Source organism: Arabidopsis thaliana, chromosome 4 (genome assembly GCF_000001735.4).
Source record: "Arabidopsis thaliana chromosome 4, partial sequence".
Lineage (NCBI taxonomy): Eukaryota > Viridiplantae > Streptophyta > Magnoliopsida > Brassicales > Brassicaceae > Arabidopsis > Arabidopsis thaliana.
This window is the reverse complement of record NC_003075.7, coordinates 2288527-2310981: the sequence shown is the minus strand read 5'-3', so window position 1 is coordinate 2310981 and position 22455 is coordinate 2288527. Positions and strand designations below refer to the sequence as shown.

Sequence of the window (22455 nt, the reverse complement as noted above, 5' to 3'; positions counted from 1 at the left end):
ATGTGTTAAATTATACTGCACAAATTTGGCAGAAATCAAGCTAACAACTATCGTTATTCCGGTTTTCAATATTTATATCATGTATGTTTAAAATTTAAGTATTTAGATTAATTATTAAATTTTATGAAAAAAAATATGTGTAATTTTAATTTAACAATAATATTTTTGTTTTTTAAAAACCCCGCTTAAAGACCTACCATTAGACGAACAAAACATTAAGAGACCAACACAATTCCTTAAACTATAAAATTTCAAAATTTATGATTAAAAAAAATATGAAGAGACCCTAAGGCCAACTCCAATGGGGAGTTCTCTTCTAATTTTTAAAGGTTCTCTTGAATTAATTTTACAAAAATTAAATCTAAACTCATAATAAACAAGAGAGCTGCCTCTCTCCAGAGAGTTTTGAGCACGAGAGAGAGCCGCATACGTGTCAAGCTTTTATTGGCTGATAATTTTAACCCAAAAAAAACACACGTTTGTTCTCTTCCTCCTCTCTCTCTTGCGAATCTTTCGCGTATCTCTCACAATTTGTCGCGCCAATGTTCGCTTCTTCGTTCTCATCATCTCCAATGATCCTGCTCACAATCTTAGTGATGCTTCAGCAACGCTTCACTAAATCTCTCACTTTGGTTCAACGTTTCTCTAATTTCTTTACTATGGTAAGCTTTCTTCGATTTGTACCTTTCTTATCATATACCCACTCTGATTTTTGGGATTGGGTTTGGAATTTGGATATACGAACTTCGATATATGTTCTGATATTTAACAAACTCTGCACTTCAAGATAAGAACTTGACACATTTGGCTCCATTACGCAGGATATTGAATTATTGACACTTGTCTCTTCAATGCATTTCTGTTCTAGTAAATTTCGCTTGTGGTGAATCTCTTTTCTAATTAAGTTTCAGTTAAGTTTTCCATAGAGTTTCCAATTCAATGCATCAAGGAAGTAGCAAACTTGGATGGAGTTTTGAAGTCTGTCTAATGATGAATCATGTATCTGGAGAATCTGAGAAATTTCTGCTCAAAGACATTTTCCGGGTACTCTCTTACCTTGAAATTTGTTTCATCTGGAAATGTGTTTACTTTACATCTTAGCTTATATTAAGATCTCTGTAGGTGGGTGATGTTGTGCTTGTTGATAATGAGATGATGAATCAAACTGTTAAATTACGTGTTTAATAAGGAGCAGATCTTAGCTCCTATATGTGGCTAAGTTCGAGTATTGATTGTTGGTGACTGAGGTAACTTACAAGTTCTGGTTTCATGTGGATTGTTATATTTGATTACCTGTTTTATGCAGTGAAAGCCAATAATAGTGGAGGCCTTGAAACAAAGGCATAACTGGTATAGGAGCTGCAAAGTTTTGTTTTCTTATTCCTATCACTTCTATTAGATTGGATAACTATGAGAGAACTAGTAATATCACTTTTCCCTCATTCCTTTTCTTTGCATTGTCCTAAAAAAGGTTATGCGATTTCAGGAACAAACAACTTGAAGAATCACGAAGGTATACATGAGAAGGAAGGTGGTTGGAGGAGCTTAAGTGGTAAGACGTTATTGTGACTGAATCTAAATCTGGTCTAGCAGAATATGATCCAAGTAGCTCTAGAGTTACCAATCCTCATGTTGATAGTGATAGTACTGTGATATGTAACTCTCAGCTCTTAATATATGGAAACCAAAGCAATCATGTCTTTTGATTACTCTACCAATGACAATGTGTCTTGCTTGCCATGTAATACTTTCATACACCATGTGTCCATGTTGCTATATATAACTCAAAACCAACTTCAAGTTCCTCAAAACATACGATCACCAAAACTCACAATTGTCCTCTGCTTTCTATGTGAAACAATCAATCACCAAAAAAGCACAATACAATCCAAATAATTGGTCTTGTTCTTCTTTTTCTACAATTCAAATTTTCTTTTTTAAAGAACCTCACTTGAGAGATACTACCATTGGACTATATTTATTTTTTTCAAAAAACATAAGCTCTCTTCTTATAAATTTCTACAATTTATACTAAACAATGTGAGAGAGCCCATAGGAGGGCTCTCACCATTGTGGATGCTCTAAGGGTCCCTTACCATTGGGGTTGCTCTTGTAAGCTAGCCATACATACACGATGGTGTGTACTGAATCAAATATATGTGTTTCCTTTCAATAAATGTATAAGAAGGAAGCAGATTCTATACAAGGTAAATAACTACTTACGCTTTCATTTTAAAATTAGTAGATATGTTTGTCTTTTTTTTTTTTTTTTTCGTCGAAACACCATTTTTATTAAGTAGTCGGAAAGAGACTATCTTCTAGAGAGAGCCAATCAGGAACCGACTTGCTTACATGAGAAAAAAACTATTACGGGCTCGTGCTTTTTTTGCAAGACAATCGGCCCGCACATTGTAAATACGAGAAAAGAACTTAATACTAAAAGAAGGGAAAAAACAGACAAAAGAACCAAAAGTCGCCATCTCAGCAACAAAAGTAGGCCACTCCGAAGGTTTTTCAAGAAGAGAAATAAGGTCAGCACTGTCAGATGCGAAGGAGCAATCTGTGACACCTATCGAGATCATGCTTTCCATCGCCCATAACAAGGAATCTACTTCAGCGTGTAGTGGTGATAGGCTCTTCCGCGCACTCTTAAGACCCAAATACAGGACATTGTCTTGGTCTACTAGAACCCAACCATGTCCACTCAAGGTGTCCTCTTGGTGCCAAGATGCATCAAACTGACAAACATTCCGATTAGGAGGAAGACTAGTAGGGACCGCCTGAGGAGGAGGGTACTCCGAAATCGCCTCTTAGTAGATATGTTTGTCTTGTAACTTTGCAAAGGACAATATAATGATGTTAAACACAACACATAGGGTCTTTAGGGCATATATCTTATTTTATCCATAACTTTATTATGCAGAAAGGAGAATGATACACAAATGGAGAGGAGGCAATCTCAACAATACCTTCAGATTAACGAACGTGCTCGTGATGCTACCAAAGTTTTGCAATATCACTAAAGGTTCTTCTGTTCATGTATTAAGTATTAACTTTGGCTTTTGTAGTGTCATTTTTTGTTGTTGTTTAGTAAAGTAACTATCTTATTTTAATTTATTCTAGGTTACAATTTGATATTTGTTACGTTTTATGCTCGAATGACAACACAAAGATCCTCACAAATTCTCAATCACTCAACAATCGAAACTCAAATCAGCTCAAGAAAGAGATCGAAACAGAGAACGAAAGAAAACAACACAAGAGTTTGTTTACCCAGTTCAACAAGATCGATATGATCAAGTCTACGTCTGGGGCCGAATCAGTTCGGCAATCCACTAAATCAGAACGAGAATTACAGAGCAAGAGCAGAGCTCAACAATGGAGTCTCAGAGCTCAAAGTTTCTTTTTTTTTTTACAAGTATGAAAACGGATAATGAAGAAGAAGAGATTACAGGGCTTTTATACTAAGTCCCAAACATAACAGAAGACCCTCTCTCGCAAAAAGAAGGTTTCCATTTGCTTCTCCAATCCGGTTCAATTGGCTCCATCTAACCAGTACTCAATTCCACTTAACCACATCACCTAAACCGGTCACTTAAAGTTGAATCAGAATTAAGAACAACAACACTCCACCTTGATTCAATCTTTCATCATTCTCCAGTGAATTGCACTACTTGAACTTAACCTTCGGCAAACATATCACCAAGTATCACCTGAGAAGCTTTAGATGATCTAAAGCTGCTTCAAACTTGTGCAAAGGTATGACTTTAGTAAGCATATCTACAGGGTTCCTTGAAGTGTGGATTTTCTCAACCTCTACTTCACCAGCTTCGATTATGTCTCTTATGAAATAGAACTTCACATCAATGTGCTTTGTTCTTTCATGAAAAGCATTGTTCTTCGACATACAACTCGCTGACTGAGAGTCACATCACACTGAAGCTGCTTCTGGCTTCAATCCCATATCATCCAAGAGACCTCGAATCCAAATGGCTTCTTTTACTGCCTCAGTAAGTGCAATAAACTCAGCTTCTGTTGTGGACAATGTTACCACATGCTGCAAGCTTGACTTCTAGCTCACATTGTTCCCACCAACCGTGAAAACATATCCACTTATGGACCTTCTCTTATCGAGATCCGCAACATAATCTGAATCACAGATCCATGTATCTTCATGTCTTTTCCTTTTGTATAAACCACCTTCAGATCCATTGACCTTTTAAGATACCTTAGTAACCACTTGACTGATTCCCAATGTATATGACCAGGGTTACTCATGAACCTGCTCACCAAACCAAGAGCATAAACTACATCTGGCCTAGTCCCTATCATTGCATACATAACACTTCCTACTGCACTGGAGTAAGGACAAACTTCTGTGTCAACACTCTCATCATTGTTCCTGACTGCTGACAATTTAAAATGAGCACCAATAGGAGTACTCACACCTTTTGCATCTGCCATTCTAAAACGCTGAATGACCTTCTCTAAGTACTTCGACTGAGATAAGCACAAAGTTCCTTCCTCTCTATTCCTTTCAATATCAATTCCAAGTATCCTACTCGCAGCACCCATGTCTTTCATCTCAAAGTTTAAACTCAACCCTTCTTTGACCTTATTAACCTCAGCCATACTCTTTCCAGCTATCAACATGTCGTCTACATAAACCAGTAAATACACAAACTGATCAGGGCTGACCTCTTTGACGTATACACACGAGTCATGTAGGCTCCTAGTAAAGCCTTGATCCATCATGAAAGCATTGAACTTCTTGTTCCACTGTCTAGGTGCTTGTTTCAAGCCATAGAGGGACTTCTTTAACAAACACACTTGATCTTTGTTTGGATCTGCTTCAAATCCTTCAGGCTGCTCCATATAAAGCACTTGATCTAGCTCTCCATGCAGGAAGGCCGTTTTAACATCCATTTGCTCTAGTTCCATGTCATCTGCAACTACAATAGACATTAGAATTCTAATGGAAATGTGTTTAACCACTGGAGCAAATACCTCTTCATAGTCAATCCCTTTCTTCTGAGTGAAACCTCTTGCAACTAGCCTGGCCTTGTATCTCTTTGACTCAACACCAGGAATTCCTGGTTTTATCTTGTATAGCCATCTGCAGCTAATCACCTGTTGATCCTTAGGCCTATCAACAATATCTCAGGTTTCATTTTTCAGCAATGAGTCCATTTCCTCATACATACCACCATTCCATTTCTCCCAGTCTTTATCATTTCTTGCATCATGATAGCAGTGAGGTTCTTCCTCTTCACCAAGTTTTTCTGCCATTACTAACGCATAAGCAAAATGAGTATAGTCTGACAACTTAGTAGGTGGTCTAGTGATCCTTCGGGTTCTGTCTCGAGCTAGCTGGTAGTTCTTGAGATTTACAGTATGTATAGGTGAATCTTCTTCTGTAGCAACAGCCTCTGAGTCACTGCTGTCGCTGATTTCCTCAATAGCTCCACCTGAAACAAAACTTTCTCCTTTTTCTTTAACACTGTCATTGACAGTAATAGTAGTCTCTTTACCGAGTTCACCTTCAATCTGCTCTTTATCACTTTCAGGTAGCAGATTCTTGTAAACTGAGTCTTCATCAAATACAACACTCCGACTGATGACTCATTTCTCCTCATCCAATAGCCACACTTTGTAGCCTTTGACTCCTTGTGGATAGCCCAGAAACACACCTTTTAAAGCTCTAGGCTTTAATTTCCCTTGAGCTCGATGAACATAAGCAATAGAACCAAACCTTCTTAGGTGTTTCTAGCCTGGTTTCTTGCTCAGCCACAGCTCTTCAGGAACGTTGTGGTCTACTGCAGATGCAGGTGATCGGTTTACCAAATAGGCTGCAGTTGAGGCTGCTTCAGCCCAAAATCTTTCATCTAGACCTGATTCATTAAGAAGACATCTCACCTTTTCCATGAGAGTTCTATTCATCCTTTCTGCAACACCATTTTGCTGTGGTGTATAGGTACAAGTTCGATGTCTCTCAATACCATTCTTTTTACAGTACTCATCGAACTTCAGATTGCAGAATTCCAAGCCGTTGTCTGTTCTCAACACTTTAATCTTCTTATTGACCTGATTTTCCACCAACTCTTTCCACTCACAGAACTTGTCAAATGTCTCATCTTTGGTTCAAGAACATCAACCAAACCTTTCGAGACTTATCGTCTATTATAGACCGAAAATACTGCTTACCAGAGAGAGATGGGGTAACATTTGGAGATCCCCAAAGATCTGCATGTAGGTATCCTAGTAGGTCCTCAGTAATGTGCTTTCCCACATTAAAACTCAGCTTCTTTGACTTCCCCATAACACAATGTTCACAGAAATCCAGCTCTTTGATATCCTTCTTTTCAATCAAACCTTTCTCAGTCAGAATCTTCATGTTATTCACACTCATGTGACCAAGTCTGCAATGCCATAAACTTGTCTTATTTTTGGCCCTTCAGCATTACAGCTTTCATTCAGAACTGTGTGACCATCAAGGACATAAAGTCCATTAACCAAGTTTCCAAGTAGAGCTGTTTTGTTTTCTTTGTAAAACCTGATCTTACCATCTCCACCTTCATGCTTAAAGCCCAACTTATCCAAAGTATCTGTAGAGATCAAGTTCCTTCGCAGATTTGGAACAAATGTGACATTCTTTAGCATCCTTATGGCTCCACCATGAGTGTTAATCTTCACTGTACCAGTGCCTCTTGATTCAACAGTGTGATCATCACCCAATAAGATTAGTGTTGACTCATTTTCATTAAAATCTGAGAACCAGTCCATTCTTGAAGTCATATGGTAGGTACAACCAGAGTCAATAACCCGCTTCTCTTTAGCTTCTTGGTTATACATGCTAAGTGCCTCTGAGTACACCAGCTTCTCAGTGATCACACCTGCCTCACCTTGTTCTTCATTTTCGAACTTCTTCTTCCTAGCAAAACAATCCTTCTTTACGTGTCCCTCCTTCTTGCAGAACTAGCAGGTTACACGAGATTTAGAATTCGACATGCTTCTGCCTTTTCCTTGGTTCTTACCTTGGTTATTGCCTTGACCACCATTTTGATTTCGTGTTTGTGGTCTGCCTCTTTTTGCAGTGTATAAAGCTGTATTCACCACCTTAGTGTTTTCTTTAAGCTCAGCCATTTCTCTTTCAAGAGACTTTGCAGAAGAAACTACATCCTTCACAGATAGAGTTTTATTTCCATACTTCAAGGTATGCTTCAGCTCATCAGAGGTAACAGGCAACGAATTCAAGATTATAATCGCTTGAACCTCTTTTGCAACCTTGATATCAAGACTTCCTAATTCTGCAACTATCCTCAGAAAATCATCAACGTACGTTTTGATCAATCGTCTTTGAAGTCATCATTCTAAACGAGTAGAATTTCAATTGTGCATAGATCCGGTTTGGTAACGACGTCTCCATATACAATTCATTCAACAATTCCCACAATGTAGCTGCAGTTTTATAGTGATTTACTTTTCTCAAGACTGTGTCACTTATGTGATTGATGATAATGTTGATCGCTTGTTCTGATTTTTCAATCTTAATAGGATCTGGAACTTCTTTAGTCAACACAGCACTTGAATCAGATGATTCATCTCCAGAAGCTACTTGCTTCTCCTCACTCTTCGTTAATGGCTCAGTCTTTGTCAAAGCAAAGTCTGTTAGAGTTCCTTTCAATCCAAGAACTCCGAGTTGTGCCATTATCCTCATCTTCCATAACGAGAAGTCGTTATCGCCGTCGAAGGCTTTGATCTCAACTCTAGTCGTCGTCGCCATCGATCGATGCGATGTGAATGAACCACCCAAAAGCCTGGGCTCTGATACCAATCTGTTACGTTTTATGCTCGATTCACAATACAAAGATCCTCACAAACTCTCAATCACTCAACAATCGAAACTCAAATCAGCTCAAGAAAGAGATCGAAACAGAGAACGAAAGAAAACAACACAAGAGTTTGTTTACCCAGTTCAACAAGATCGATATGATCAAGTCTACGTCTGGGGCCAAATCAGTTCGGCAATTCACTAAATCAGAACGAGAATTACAGAGCAAGAGCAGAGCTCAACAATGGAGTCTCAGAGCTCAAAGTTTTTTTTTTTTTTTTACAAGTATGAAAACGGATAATGAAGAAGAAGAGATTACAGGGCTTTTATACTAAGTCCCAAACATAACAGAAGACCCTCTCTCGTGAAAAGAAGGTTTCCATTTGTTTCTCCAATCCGTTTCAATTGGCTCCATCTAACCGGTACTCAATTCCACTTAACCACAGCACCTAAACCGGTCACTTAAAGTTGAATCAAAATTAAGAACCTGAACAATATTACTAAGAAAGTAACCCCAATTTTGGAATCAAGTAACAAACCTATGAAAGTATCTTTGCATGTCTCTCTATCAATCGTCAAGGGTATTATTTTCCTTTGCATCTCTTACATTATGATTATGCTAGTAAATGTTTATAAGATGTTACTATGTGATCATTAACGTGAACGAAATAGATGTATATTTTATGGCAAGTGGGACTAAATGAAAATAGAGACATGATGTCGTTGTTGTTGGTGGTGGTACAACTGGTGAAGAAGAATTATCCCTTGAACTCACTCTTGGTCACAATTACGAAGAGGACTTGGTTTCTAATTTTTTAGCTTGCTCTCTATTTTATGTATTGCTTATCCCATATATATGATGGGCTAATAAAAAATAAAAACCTAACAATATATTATGGTAGTGCGTTTATAAGATGTTACTATGTGATTTTCCATCCATTATATATATGGGTGAAAGATTACTTTTATAAAATATTTATATTCCATAAGATAAATACCATTTAAATAAGTTTTTAAGTTCTCAATATTTTTATGAATAGAAAGTCTCAAAAACAACATAGCTTTTGAATGGTGTAAGTAAAGTTTTGTGGGTATTGGCAATTCTATTAAAAGTATATACTGGTAGCAAAATGGAACAAACAATAAAAAACAAGCTTCTTTTGAAGCACAAAATAAGTCACCTAAAATGGTATTTAGATTTAGTAGAACATGCTTTGTTTGGATGAAAAGAATTGAAGTCAACTTTGAAAATATTCGGTTATTTAGGTATATATTAAGAAGAAATATATTAGGAAGAACTATATTAGTTATGTGATATATTTCTCTTTGGTAATTAATGTGAAAATACTCAGAAAATCTCCTTATACATTTATAGTATTTTTTTAACAAAAAGAAAACATACTTGTTTATATTTCTGTTTAGAGTAAGATATATAAGAATCAAATAAATGAGATCAGGAAAAATACATCTCCTAAAGAGGTTTTTATATGTAGTAGAACACACTTTGTTTGGTATGCCAAAATTGAAATCAAATTTAAAAATATTTGGTTGCTTAGGTATATATTTAGAAGAAATATAAAAAACAAATTAGGAAGAACTATATTAGGTATCAACAAAAGAACTATATAAGGTACACAGATATATTTCTTTTTGGGAATTAATGTGAAAATGCTTAGAAAATTTCTTACTTTACACTTTTTAACAAAAAAGAAAAAAAACTTCCTTATATTTATGTCAGAGTAAGATAGGAATCAAGTAACCTAAATCAAAATCAAGAATCTGATTGGGCAGAAAAGATTTCTTATCCTCTTTATCTTGGTTTATAAGAAATTTTGGTTATTTTAAAATTTAAATCATATTACTTTGTGCAACATTTGAAGTTTATTTTAGATGACACATACAACAATTATACCTTAAAAATAACATTTGAATTAGCTAACTGAGTGCACAAAAAAAAAAACTTATCATCTAACTGAACTCATAGCCAATTTGTATGTTAGGTACCATTCTCAGACTCCTAATGAAAGCAGGAGAAAAAGATTGGTGGTTGTCTCATTGCCAAGCCAAACTATTACAAAGCTCATGGTTGGCATCTTTGTATGATACACTTGAACACACAACAAACCAATCTATATTATCATCTTTGTATGATAACCTAGGGTTTCTGGATGGTTCTAGCCTAGGATTTTGATCTAGTCAAAATTAGCTTAAGTTTTCGGTCGATTCTAGCTTTGCATGGTGTTCTCTTAGACACTTTGATGATTACTACGCAAAAATTCCATCTTGGACTTTTTGTTCATGATTTTGTTCCAGGTTTTGATCTTCTGGCTGTTGTGTTGTTAATGTATGTCGTTTCTTCAAGGGGCCAAGTTCTTACTTCCAATGCGATTCATTGTCTCCTCTTTTAATATTTGAGAAAGTTTATGCCCATATTTTCTCAAAATTGCTCATGTTTTAATCCAAGATTTGGTTTTGCAAAGAAATTCGTCAAAAGAAAAACATATAATAGATAGTTTACTGACCACAAAATGGAGTTAAGGAGCAGCTTAGATGGTTGAAGCCCTCCAAGTTTATTTATAAATATAAAAGACAAATAGTAAAACCACAAGATAAGAAACCCTAAACAATTATCTCCTTCTTTAAACTTGTCAAATAGCTTTAGGGGCCAACATGCACTACAAGAATATTGGCTTTTGGTAGCATCCGAATAACGCTATCTAACTATTTAATAGCGTTTCGTTAAGCGCTATTTCTGTGCTCGTCATCGTAGGTCAGACACTTTAGATAGCGTTTATAATGTCTGCTATTATATTACAATATACAATAGCGATTTCGTCGGTTTAAATATTATTTAATAGCGTAATCATATTGTTATAATTAGACTATTAACAACATTTTTATATTGTTATGGTTATTTTTAATATAGCTTTTCAAAAAATGTAATGGTTTAATTTTGTTTCTTGCTATAATTGATTCTAAACGAAATTTAAAATTTGATTCAAATTAGAGAAATCGATATATAGAAAGACGATTATATTGAATGAAAATACTTATGAATTTGTCACATACAACATTAGTTTACACAATACACACCAAGATTTGAAGTTCATTGTACTTAAGACCAATCTTGTTCCACAAATATTGTCACACAAATACAATCTTGTCATTAGGCCAACCAACTGTGGTTCCTACTGCATCAGCTATGAATGTAACTTCGGAATTTGGCCTCCACACTCGTGCACCATCAACCTTGGAAACCTCTACCCAGACCTTGCTAGCGTTGGAACCTAAAGGGACGTGATGGACCTTCTCTGCTGGATCAATTGAAGACACACGACCTACTGCAACTTTCTTCCCAGAGTTATCAATATCTAATAGAAAGCACTTCTGTTTCGAACCTTTGCTGCTATTACCAGTGCTGGGAGTACTAGTACTCTAACAACAAAAAATTTAAAACAATTCATCAGATTAACATCACAGCAACATCAACATCACAGCAACATCAACACATCAAGGAAGCTACTCTAATATTCCCATTTTCTAATCTAAACCTGAAGCTACTCTAATATTCCCATTTTCTAATCTAAACATGAAGCTACTTAATTAAAAACTTACTCGATGTGTTTTTTTGGTTGATTCATCTGTTGCAGGTAGATCAAGTAGGTGTAACCTATCAATAGGCCATGCGATGGTCTCATTTAGTGCATCCCTCATCAATGAGATTGGCGGATTTGGTCTCCATAAATAAGCTTCAGGTTTAACCACCAACACGATCTTAATGGCTGCAGCACCATGTCCCAGAGGTCTACCGTCTACCAATTCTTCACCATCAGTTGACAACAACAAACCTTCAGCAATCAATTCATCATCTCCATTCCAATATTGATAGATGTGAACTCTTCCAATGGTAGCATCCGCTTGCTAATGAGTCATGCAAATAATCCACAGTCTATATTAGTAATCTAATCAATATGACTGCAAGAGGAACATAGATGGAGTTCTTATTTACCTCTGATCCCACATTATCTTGTGTCAAGTCAATATCGTCATCCAATATTATCTTGTCAGCGGGCCATGCAATTTTACTTCCTACAGCTTCACCAAGTGTGAAAATGGTTGGAGTAGGTCTCCAGACAGATGCACTCATGACTCATGCAGACATGAATGGAACCATAACCAAAACCAAAAATCTTCAGAAATCTCTTCATCTCATTTGTAGACTTAGGCAGCACATTTCCTCCTGGTAACATATCATGAACAAGTGTCAGAAGCTGATCAAAAAAATTCTCTGACATACCATTCTTGACCTTTATCCTATAAAGTCCCATGATTGCGCTAACCTTTGTGTAGTTCAGACAAGTCGAATACAATGGAGTTTCTACATCCTCTAACTTCTTTCTGAACTCAACTTCTTCTTTACTGTCCATTGTTTCTGACTCTTCAACATTATGTTGCTGCGATGGTAGCTTCTCCTCACTTGCCATAAAAGCTGTCCTAAACAAATCATAAGCCTCATACTCAGACGTCTGTTCTGCTGTATTGTTACTTCTATCCCCATGTTTACTCCAACACTTACTTCTCTTATACTTAATATCCATCCCTCTAATCACTAGATGCTCTAACACTGTCTCATTTGACTGATGAACCATATTGCGGTAATCAACACAAGGGCAAAGCATATCTGATACATTACCCAAACAGCTTGCTGAATCAAATACAAACTTAGTCGCTCCTTCCTCATACTCAAGGCAATTCCTGTAAGCAATCAAAATCAAAATTCTTTTAGAAAACTTAAAGTTTTTCAGACCGATAACGAGATTAAAGAAGAGTAAAGAGAACGAGAGCAACGTCTTACCTTGGTAACCAGACCCAAGCTTTATCCATGGTACAAACACTCCGACGGTGTATACAATTATCAAAGAGAATTCCAGTTAAACATGTACAAGAATAGAGTAGGAGATCTGATAACAACAGAGGATAAGAGTGAAATACCTAAATCGAGCCGGAGATGAAGAACGTGAAGAACAAGACTGAGATTGAACCGGAGATGAGACTGAGAGAGCTAGATATTGTCTTCTCGTCTTCCTAAATCAAACCGGAGATGAGATTAATGTGACTGAGCGAGCTAGATTTGGTTGGAAGAGAATACTGAGAGGGAAGAAATCGAGAGAAATCGAGCAAAATTGATAGAGAGGGAAACAAATCGAGAGAAATTGATAGAGAGGGAAGAAAATTAGGTCTGCAAATTTTGGGGATTTTTCGATGCCAAAGAGAATGAAATTTTTCTAAGTACGGGATCTAATTTTTTAGGTTACCGCCTAACTTTAACATAGCGTTTTTATTAAAATCTGCTATTGAAAACCTGATTAATAAACACGTGACTTATAGTTTATTATATCATAGCGTTTCATTATACATAAACGCTATTTAAAATAAAGTGGTTACATAACAATAGCATTACTGACATAAACGCTATATTATAGTGCTATTAAAACCCAATATTCTTGTAGTGATGTTTCAGATAAAGCTATTCAACGGCATGGTTTACATAAAGAGGACTATAGCTTGTTTGGTAACTATATCGGACTTGAGAGAGAGAGAGAGAGAGAGAGAGAGAGAGAGAGAGAGAGAGAGAGAGAGAGAGAGAGAGAGAGAGAGAGAGAGAGAGAGAGAGAGAGAGAGAGAGAGAGAGAGAGAGAGAGGATGAAGAAGATAATAAACATGGCAAACATGGATGGTTGGATTATTACAATCAATGATGTTATGTTGAGATTGAGAACCAAATTGTTCTTCCTAATGATAAGAAGTATTACCCTACTCTAGAAGAGGTTTATGGTGAGTATGTTGATACCTTTTTATGGTTGAAGATGAGCAGCCTCTTGAGCAACCAATAATCAAACCTGTTAGAGATATTAGGTTTGAAGTTGGGGTCAGTTTTCATGCCCGATCACGGGCTTATAAGGAATGTTGCTCTTGTGGGTCTACATCATCAGAAAACTGTCTTCATGGACATGTTTGTAACGCAGACACATCGTATGTCTACTTTTTCTGTTAAGAAACGAGTCCATTAAAGTCCAATCTAGTGAAGACATGAATGACATGACATATATATACTTGAGCTCAAACTACCTTCACATTACAATCTCTTGCTAAAATGTATGCCAACTACCTTCACATTGCAATCTTTTGCTAAAATGTATGCCACCCTTCATGGGATGCATAAATGTTAGCAAAAGATTGCAATGTTTAACATAATTCAATGAGAAGATAAGATAATAATATTTTTGAAAATCCTATAAATTATGAAGTATTATTGTATAGTGATTATTAATTTATGAAGTAATTAAAATAACCTCCGTCTCTATAAATTAATTGAAGTATTATTTTTTAAATCAATAATCACTATAAATTGAAGTATTAATTTTTAAAGATTTCCCTGTATATGAAAACTACTTATAATTTCGATGAAAATGATATGTTTTATTTTTATCGGTTTTGAGTCTTTGTTTTCTTTCTTAAATCATTATTTTATAGAGTCAAAGTATGTTTTTAGAGTCTTCCAGTCCTTGATTGAGTCTTTACAGGTTTTAGGAAGCAATGATGGAGTTGGAGGCGTTTTTGTATCAAAACCAAGAGTTCGGAGAAGAAATGAAAAATTGGTGATTCAAGACAACTCTGTTGGAAAATGACATCATGCAAATTTTATCATGCAACTACTTGTGCCCAGTTTCGTTTTCTTGCCTAAAAATCTTTTGGGGAATGACATCACGCAAATCTCATCAGGCAACTACCTGATGCCCAGTTTCGGTCTTCCTTAAGCAGTTTTATTTTTCATTTTATAGAGCAGGGTTTTTGAGACCTAATTTTTTATTCCCCTATTGGGATTCTAGAGATTCATCCTCTTTGATACTTTGGAAAATATTTCTAATCCCTTTTCTTTTATTGTTTAGTAATCTATTATGTCTTCTTCATCTCTTTGTGTTATTCCTTTTGCTATGAGTAAATAGTCCTTTAGTTGGGTTTTAGGGTTCTAAGTAGGAGATTCAATGAATTGATGGTTTGATTGTTTTCTTGAGTTTTTAATCCTTAAGTTCTTTGATTCACTTGTTCTTAATGCTAGAAAAAGATCGAACACTCTGTTTTAGATTCTAGATTTTTCTATGCATCAAAAATGTTTGATAGACTGTCTGAACAAATGTAAATTGAGCAATGTATTTCTAACCAATGAGAGTTTATGTTAGAATGCATTGTGAACCGAATGAACCTAATTCTAATACGGATTTGACTAGAAAATTAAAAACAAGAGTTTAGTAGTTGCATAGTTAAATATAATGATTAATGTCTTAAGAGAGACTTAGTCTAAATTTGTGTTCATGTTCAAGCCCGATGCTTCATGGTTGAATTCCTTGTCTAATGTTTTCATTATTCATTGATATCTGAAATACCCTATAGCACAATGTCTTTAATTCATAAGTTGATCTTTAAATTATTTGCAATTTTTATTTACAATCTGAAAATCCAAACAAACAACCTTTTCGCGCTAGCTAAAAATGAGTCTTGGAAATCCTTAGAGTATCTTTGGTCCTTCTGGATCGACTGCGTTTATACTAACTTGTATCGAGTAATTACTTGAGAAATCAGAAAAAAAATAAATGAAAACTACTTATATAGCATAATCATTTATAAAAACTAAATTTCAGAATTTTTTAATCTAATAAGAATATATTATTTCTATCGTCTACAACTAATTTATATTAATATAATGACATATATAATTCATATTTGTTTGGGATGTTTTTAAGTTATTTATATCATTTGGTTCAAAATGATAATAATAAGCATTAAGGCTTTATGCCATAAATTAGTTTTGGATTGTTCTTTGTTTATTTATATAAATATCAAGCATAGATAGAATTATTCTTAGAATAAAATTGAAACAAATCTAGTAGTATTAACTTTTTATTTTAAAATTTATTATAAATATTATTATTAGAGAAAAGAACACATGGAGCTGTCAAGAAAATAAATATTTCTTAAAATGCGATTTTATATATCCTTTTTACAGAAATATTTAAATGATAAATTACACGTGACAACAATAACATTTACTAGCTCTAAATATTTGTTTCTTAGGTTATTTTTGGGAAATAAATATTAATATTCTTTTCCATATAATTTTTCTATAAATAATTGGTGCACACTCTCAATATTATCAAACTAAAAATTTTACGAGAGATAAAAAAAATGCAAGATCCGATGGTTAGATCTTACATTAGGTCAGACAATCCGCGAATGCACTGGACCGACGATCTTGATATCCGTTTTATTCAAGTTATTGAAAAACTCGGTGGCGAAGAGAGTAAGCGGTTTTCTTTCCATATCGCAAAACTATAACAAGACGATTCTTCTGAAATAAATTCAAAGAAAAAAAAATTGTCATTGAAATCAACAATCTTTTTTTTCCTTTTAAGACCTTTCCATGATTAATGTTCTCTTTATATCCTTTTTTAGATTAATTCACTATAGTCGATATTATTGTTCTCCTTAAATTTGCAGGTGCAACTCCTAAGAGAATTTTGAGTCTTATGGGTGTGAGAGACCTCACAATATCACATGTCAAAAGTCATCTCCAGGTCTTTATAATTATATAGTGTATAAAACTTATCTACAAAACATATACTATCTAAGATGGCAAGTACTGAATTATTTTTTATTTTTTTACTTTCAATAGATGTATAGGAACAAAAAGAAAGAAGAATCTAGTAAAGGTAAAATAACTATCTTACATTTTAAATTAAATTTTAATAAATATGTTTGTCGTGTAACTTTGCATAAGGAATATTTAGATTTTCAACATAATGCATAGTGAAGTTTATATCCGTTTATTCATAATTATGCACCTCCAATCCTTTGACAGAAATAAAAATGATGCGGGAGATGACACAGAGGCAATCTCAGCAATATCTTCAAATCTATGAACGTGCTACCCAATTTATCCAAAATCAACAAAGGTTCTTATGTTCATGTATCAACTTAGTTTTTCATATAATTAATCGTTTTTTGGTTTCGTGAGTAAAACAATCTTCTTTTTCAATTTCTTCTAGGCTACAACTGGATAATACTGAGAAGATAACCCCAGTTTTGGGATCAAGTAACAAGTCTCTAGATCAATCTTCAAAGGTAATTTTTTTTTCCTTTTGTAATTTTTATATTACTAAATATCATGCATGATTATCAACATGTTGATTTGATGCCTATGAAACTAGATTAATGTATATTTTATGGCAGGTTGGACTAAATGAAAACAGAGGCAATGATGTTGTTGTTGTTGGTGGTGCAACTGGTGAAGAAGAATTGTCCCTTGAACTCACTCTTGGTCGCAAGTACTAAGAGGAGTTTGGTTTCTATCTTTTTTTTTATGCTTGCTCTCTATTTTATGTAATGCTTATCTCATATATATAATGGGATAAGAAAAATAAAAACTGAACAATATTTTATGGTATTCTATTTATAATGCTATTATGTGATTTTGCATCCATGCTATTTGGGGGAAATATTATTTATATAAAATATTTCTATTACAAAATTGAAAGCAACTTTGAGTCTTTGACAATATTCGGCTGCACTAGATTTTGTTTAGGTATATATTTAGAAAAATATATTAGAAAGAACTATATTAGGTACATAGATATACTCTTATTTGGGAATTCTGAAAATATCAAGGAAAATTCCTTATATTATATTTTCAACAACAAAAAAAAAACTTCCTTATATATATGTTCATACTAAGATAAGAATCAAGTAGAGTGGCTAAAATCAGGAATTTGATTGGTCAGAAAAGATTTTTTATCCTCACTCTATTGGTCATGTAAAATTAAAATCAACTTTGAAATTTATTGGTCATTTAGAAGAAATATATTAGGGAGAACTATATTAGGTACGTGATATATTTTGTTTTGGGAATTAATGTGAAAATACTTAAAAACAATTGTTATATTATAATATTTGTTTTAACAAAAAGAAAGAAAAAAACTTCTTTATAATTCTATTTAGAGTAAGATATATCAGAATAAAGTAACTGAAATTAAGAACTGATATTTTATCTGATTGTTAAGAAAAGATTTATTATCTTCTCCTAATTGAGATTTATAAGATATTTCAGTTATTATTAAATCATATTTATATGTGCAACATTTTAAGTTTATTTATTTCTTACCTCTATAATATTAATTAATATTGGTGAAAATAGTTTTAAAACAAAACTGGACGCGAAAACCCTCTTGGCCCAAAGGTTAATCAAGAGTTAATAAAGCCTTTACACCAAAGAAGTCTAAAGTTCGAATCCAAGATTATGCGATTTACTAACAAATTTGCAGATTAATGGAGTTTGATATTAAAAAATATTCAAATATTTTGATTAACTGATGTATATCTCAACGACAACTCAACTCCGTGAAGACATCGTCGCTCAATGACATTGCACCACTTTCAGATTGGGATCGAATCCAAGTGAAAGCAGGAGCTTTAGGTAAAGGAATGATGATAGTCTCACTGCCAAGCCAAATTATTACAGAGCTCATGGTTGGTCTCTTTGTTGAATTCTCTTGAACACACAACAAACCAATTTGGATCAACTTGATGATCTCATTTCTTGGATTCTCTATTAAGAACGGATCAATTATAATCTCAGGCTTTCCTTCAACCCATCTTTTCCATGCCTACACCAAAAACATAAGTTCTTACTTTCGGGATAAAGTTTTGAAGATAGAAAAACAAAAACTGATATGTGAAGAAGCTTAAGGTCGCCGGTTCGAGTAACGCTTGGAACGAAACTAATATTACATGCTGTGGTTTCGGTCCTGGGGGGATTACGGGCTTCGGCCCAAAACCTCCAGCTATTCAAAAAAAAAAAAAATTGTGAAGAAGCTTACAAAAGCTGCAAGTCCTTCTCCTTCGAAGCTATTGTTTCTTTCACCACTAATCATCTCTAGAAGCATAACACCGAAGCTATAAACGTCAGATTTAGCTGAGATTTGTCCATGATTCAAGTACTCAGGAGCCATATATCCACTGCATATATGCAAACCAATAGCATTAATTCATGGACTCTGTTTTCAAAACAGAGCATTTGAAATGTGTCATCAAATTTGATTGATATATTTCTTACCGGGTTCCAGCTATTCTTTTTGTTTCAGCTCGAGTCTCGTCGGAGTCGAACAACCTCGCAGTCCCGAAATCCGCAACTTTAGGGTTCATCTCAGCGTCTAAAAGTATGTTGCTTGCCTTCAAGTCTCTGTGAATAATCTTCAGCTGAGAATCTTCATGGAGATAGAGAAGACCTCGAGCAATGCCTTCTATAATTCTGAACCTCACCTCCCATGTAAGAAGAGAACGCTTATCTTCATCTGCAGAGTTCAAAGAAACATTTAGTTTGCTAAAAGTTCTAAATCTATCCAACTTGGCAGCTGTCTTTCGAAGGCTCACCAAAGATAAAGTGATCAAGACTTGAGTTGGGGACAAACTCGTAGACAAGAATCTCTTCATCTCCCTCATTACAGAACCCAAGAAGCTTAACAAGATTCTTATGTTGGAGTCTTGTCAAGAGTGAAACCTCATTCTTAAACTCCATATCTCCTTGTCCTGATCCTTTTGTTAGTCTCTTGACCGCTACCTCTTGCCCGTTTGGGAATGTCCCCTGAAACCCATTCTCAAGATATCTATTTACTCATAAAAGACCAATGTTGATCAAGAACTCATCATTAAGGAAAAAGTTTATTATTACCTTATAAACCGTACCAAATCCACCTTGGCCAAGCGTATTTTCAGAGGAGAAGTCATCAGTTGCCATTACGATCATACCAAGATCAAACCGTAACATGAATTGACCATCAGAATCAGAGTATTCTGCACTACCAACTAAAAAAACAAAAAATCCATAAGCCTTACTCTCTACATCATAAGCTTGATTGAAGCAAGTTACACTTACCATTATTTAATTTTCCCCTCCGTGCATAGACTTTGATAAAGCCAATAAACACCAAAAGATTAATGAAAGTAAACACCACAACTATTGCGATAATTCCGCCATACCCAATGCTTTTCCCTGCAAATTACCAACCCTTTGTCTAAGAATTAACCTCTTAATCATAATAACAATTTGGCACGAAAAGTTCATACCAAACCGCTTCATGTCACTTATGTAAACAATATTCCTCAAAATTGGCTCTTTTGAGCTCTAAATGAAAGCTAAAATAATTTGTGTTACCTTTTTTTACTGTTATGCAGCTCTCCTTTTCCTGAGCATGAGGTCGAGGAGGAGGCGCAGGAACTCTTGTTACATTATCAAAAGCATTATGGAAAGAATATAGATCCCACCTGAAATAACAGCTTGGAAGACTAGCCATGCCTCCTTTTCTTCCCATATAGTCTTTTCTAAAGTACATCACGCAATCTCCCAAACATTGCTTGCAATCTCGTGAACTTAAGTCGGGTGTGCATTGCATCAGCATGTAAACATCTGGAAACTCGGTGAAACCCGCTTTTTCGGCCTTATAGTACTTAAGCACCGAGGAACCTTCAGCTTTCGTGGCAGCCTCTAGGGTCCGATTAACCATTTCTTCCCACTGTTGTTTGAAAAGGGTTATGTTTTTAGATGACTCTATAGTATCTGGACTTGGCCATACAACAGGAGGTTTAAGCTGGACGCTCCCAAAAGTAGACTGGTTTGAGGAACGTACAAGACAAGTTACATCGTCATTGCCTCCCCATATGAACGAATCCCTACGGCTTCGACAATCTGTTAGTGTGTTCTGAGTCAATGATTGGACACAATTGTAACAAGCGTCTTGGTCGTAGCCTCTTGCGCAGCTGACAAGAGCGTAAACTTTGTCGGGATCTTGGCCGAGTGAAGCGTTGTAGAATCCGTCGTTGATGATGACTTTGTCAGCAAGAGTAGGGAACAGTTTCTGGCGATTCTGAGCGAAGGTGCTGCTGTTACCGTTGAAGGAGTTTCCGAAACATTTGACCGCGTTAACAACATGGAGTGTTTGAAGGACAAGTAGAAGAGAAGAAGAGAGGAATATCATCAAAGCAGAGCATTTTCCCATTTTTGTTTGTTAAAGATAACAACTTCTTTGGTTTTTTTTTTTTTGATGTACTACTTGAAGTAGTCTACTTCGTTACTGTTAAGTATAGTAATAAATTTTTGAGCTTTGTTTATATTTATATAGCCTACCAGCTTTGACATTTGAAAGGTTCCAAAAAGAAAACAAAATATGGCCTAATTTTCTTCGTTACTGTAAATAATAATCACAAGTTATCTTTCAATGGTAAGTTGGTTGATAATAATCAAATGTAATAACTAGTAAAAAAATGAAACATGGCAGTTTTTTTTCCCCGGCAATATTATCATAAACAGTTTTGCATAATACATGAACCATTCACATACGACCATTGACATAAACAGAGACTTTTATATAACGAGAAACATGTCAGTGAAAAATAGTTAACAATGAAATGATAAGTCGCTGAATTACTAAAAATATAGAGATTATATAAGTTACGTTTTCGATTTGTGTTGGGAAAAATCTATTTTACAATGGTTCCTCTGTTTTTTAAGAAGTGTTGTTTAAGCAAAAACAAATAGTTTCATTTTATTTGTTGTTTTCAATTTTTAATGGAAATTTTATTATTTTTGACTCTTAGAAATTCTACAAAACTTTTTTTTCAATTTGTTGAATTGTTTTTAAATAGATAATTAACTATATTAAAAGATAATAATAAAAAACGAAATAATTTCATTTGTGCCAAAACCTTGAAACTTAAACTACAAATAAATGACAATAGAGGGAGTAACAAATTAAATAATATACTTATAATCATTTCTAGGAAGATGTACAGACTCATTCACAATCAACTTCTTAGTCAAAAATTATATGTAATAGTAAAATACTAAAATGTGGAAAAGATAGTGATAGAAAAACACAAATAAATGAAATGTTTGGTATTACCTGTGAGACGTTAACCCATATTAAGAACTTTTGGTCCCCAGTCCCCACAAAACCTTGAAAAAACGCGTCTTTGTTAACTTCCAAACTGAGAGAAAATGCGTATTGGTTGATTTTTCAAAGATTCCAAAAATGGCTACCCACAATATAGAGATAATAGCAAAACAAATTCTTTTTCTTTCGTGATTGATTTTATGAATAGCTTCTTGGACGATTCCGCAATAGCAACTCTTCCACCAATTCACGGATCCACAATATACGGTTCTACATACAGTTATACATTATATATTTATATTTATTATAAATTTATGAAGATGCAGATTCTGACAACAACGAGCTGATAAACATCATGGAGCTGTTGGAAATTAGGAAGCTGCATCAAATCTGTTAGTTTATAATTGAGTTTGGTCTATAAGTTATAATTATGTTGTATTAAAAGGTGTTTGTTAGAGTCGTGACTTTTAGATTAGGTTGTGTCGTTTATCTTAGAGAGAAAGAGACACAACTCTTTACTTATTGTGTCTATTTGTTTTCTATTTAAACTTTTTGTATCGTGATGAAACGAACAAGTTCTCCATTCAATAAAAGTCAGTTTCTCTTTTGCTTTGTGTATCTCAT

At 34.6% G+C, this 22455-nt stretch overlaps 3 protein-coding genes, 1 non-coding gene and 2 pseudogenes across 8 annotated transcripts; 3 read left to right on the top strand and 3 right to left on the bottom strand.

Moving 5' to 3' along the window:
• The first annotated feature begins 649 nt into the window (after positions 1 to 649).
• AT4G02835 lies at positions 650 to 1118 on the top strand. The gene is made up of 2 exons (NR_143975.1): positions 650 to 662; positions 917 to 1118. It is a non-coding gene; the product is annotated as an uncharacterized misc_RNA (transcript).
• A 292-nt stretch (positions 1119 to 1410) lies between these two features.
• On the top strand, positions 1411 to 1569 carry AT4G04601 (uncharacterized protein; the record flags this gene model as incomplete). The annotated part of the gene is made up of 1 exon (NM_001125459.1): positions 1411 to 1569. One exon carries the CDS (start codon positions 1411 to 1413, stop codon positions 1567 to 1569), a length of 159 nt encoding a protein of 52 aa, NP_001118931.1.
• A 2140-nt stretch (positions 1570 to 3709) lies between these two features.
• On the bottom strand, positions 3710 to 7783 carry AT4G04600 (annotated as a pseudogene; the record flags this gene model as incomplete). Its single annotated transcript has 1 exon — positions 3710 to 7783.
• A 3192-nt stretch (positions 7784 to 10975) lies between these two features.
• Positions 10976 to 12715, bottom strand: AT4G04590 (annotated as a pseudogene; the record flags this gene model as incomplete). The annotated part of the gene is made up of 1 exon: positions 10976 to 12715.
• Positions 12716 to 16075: 3360 nt separating this feature from the next.
• On the top strand, positions 16076 to 17278 carry AT4G04580 (Homeodomain-like superfamily protein; the record flags this gene model as incomplete). The annotated part of the gene is made up of 6 exons (NM_116696.2): positions 16076 to 16190; positions 16388 to 16464; positions 16563 to 16599; positions 16749 to 16842; positions 16936 to 17011; positions 17120 to 17278. The coding sequence occupies 6 exons, from the start codon at positions 16076 to 16078 to the stop codon at positions 17219 to 17221; spliced, it is 501 nt and encodes a 166-aa protein (NP_192367.1). The 3' UTR covers positions 17222 to 17278.
• A 738-nt stretch (positions 17279 to 18016) lies between these two features.
• CRK40 (cysteine-rich RLK (RECEPTOR-like protein kinase) 40) lies at positions 18017 to 22366 on the bottom strand. Of its 3 annotated transcripts, none has more exons than NM_001340491.1 (7): positions 21841 to 22366; positions 20097 to 20821; positions 19818 to 19934; positions 19614 to 19747; positions 19316 to 19526; positions 18999 to 19236; positions 18017 to 18901 (listed from the first exon to the last, which is right to left on the bottom strand). In NM_001340491.1, exons 2-7 carry the CDS (start codon positions 20443 to 20445, stop codon positions 18727 to 18729), a joined length of 1224 nt encoding a protein of 407 aa, NP_001329203.1. In that variant the 5' UTR covers positions 20446 to 20821; positions 21841 to 22366; the 3' UTR covers positions 18017 to 18726. The 3 variants fall into 3 exon arrangements, with proteins under 3 accessions (NP_001329203.1, NP_192366.1, NP_001078351.1); NM_116695.3 differs by lacking the exon at positions 21841 to 22366 and having other exon boundaries at positions 18032 to 18549; positions 18763 to 18901; positions 20097 to 21080; NM_001084882.2 differs by lacking the exon at positions 21841 to 22366 and having other exon boundaries at positions 18032 to 18901; positions 20097 to 21080.
• Between the last annotated feature and the right edge of the window lie 89 nt (positions 22367 to 22455).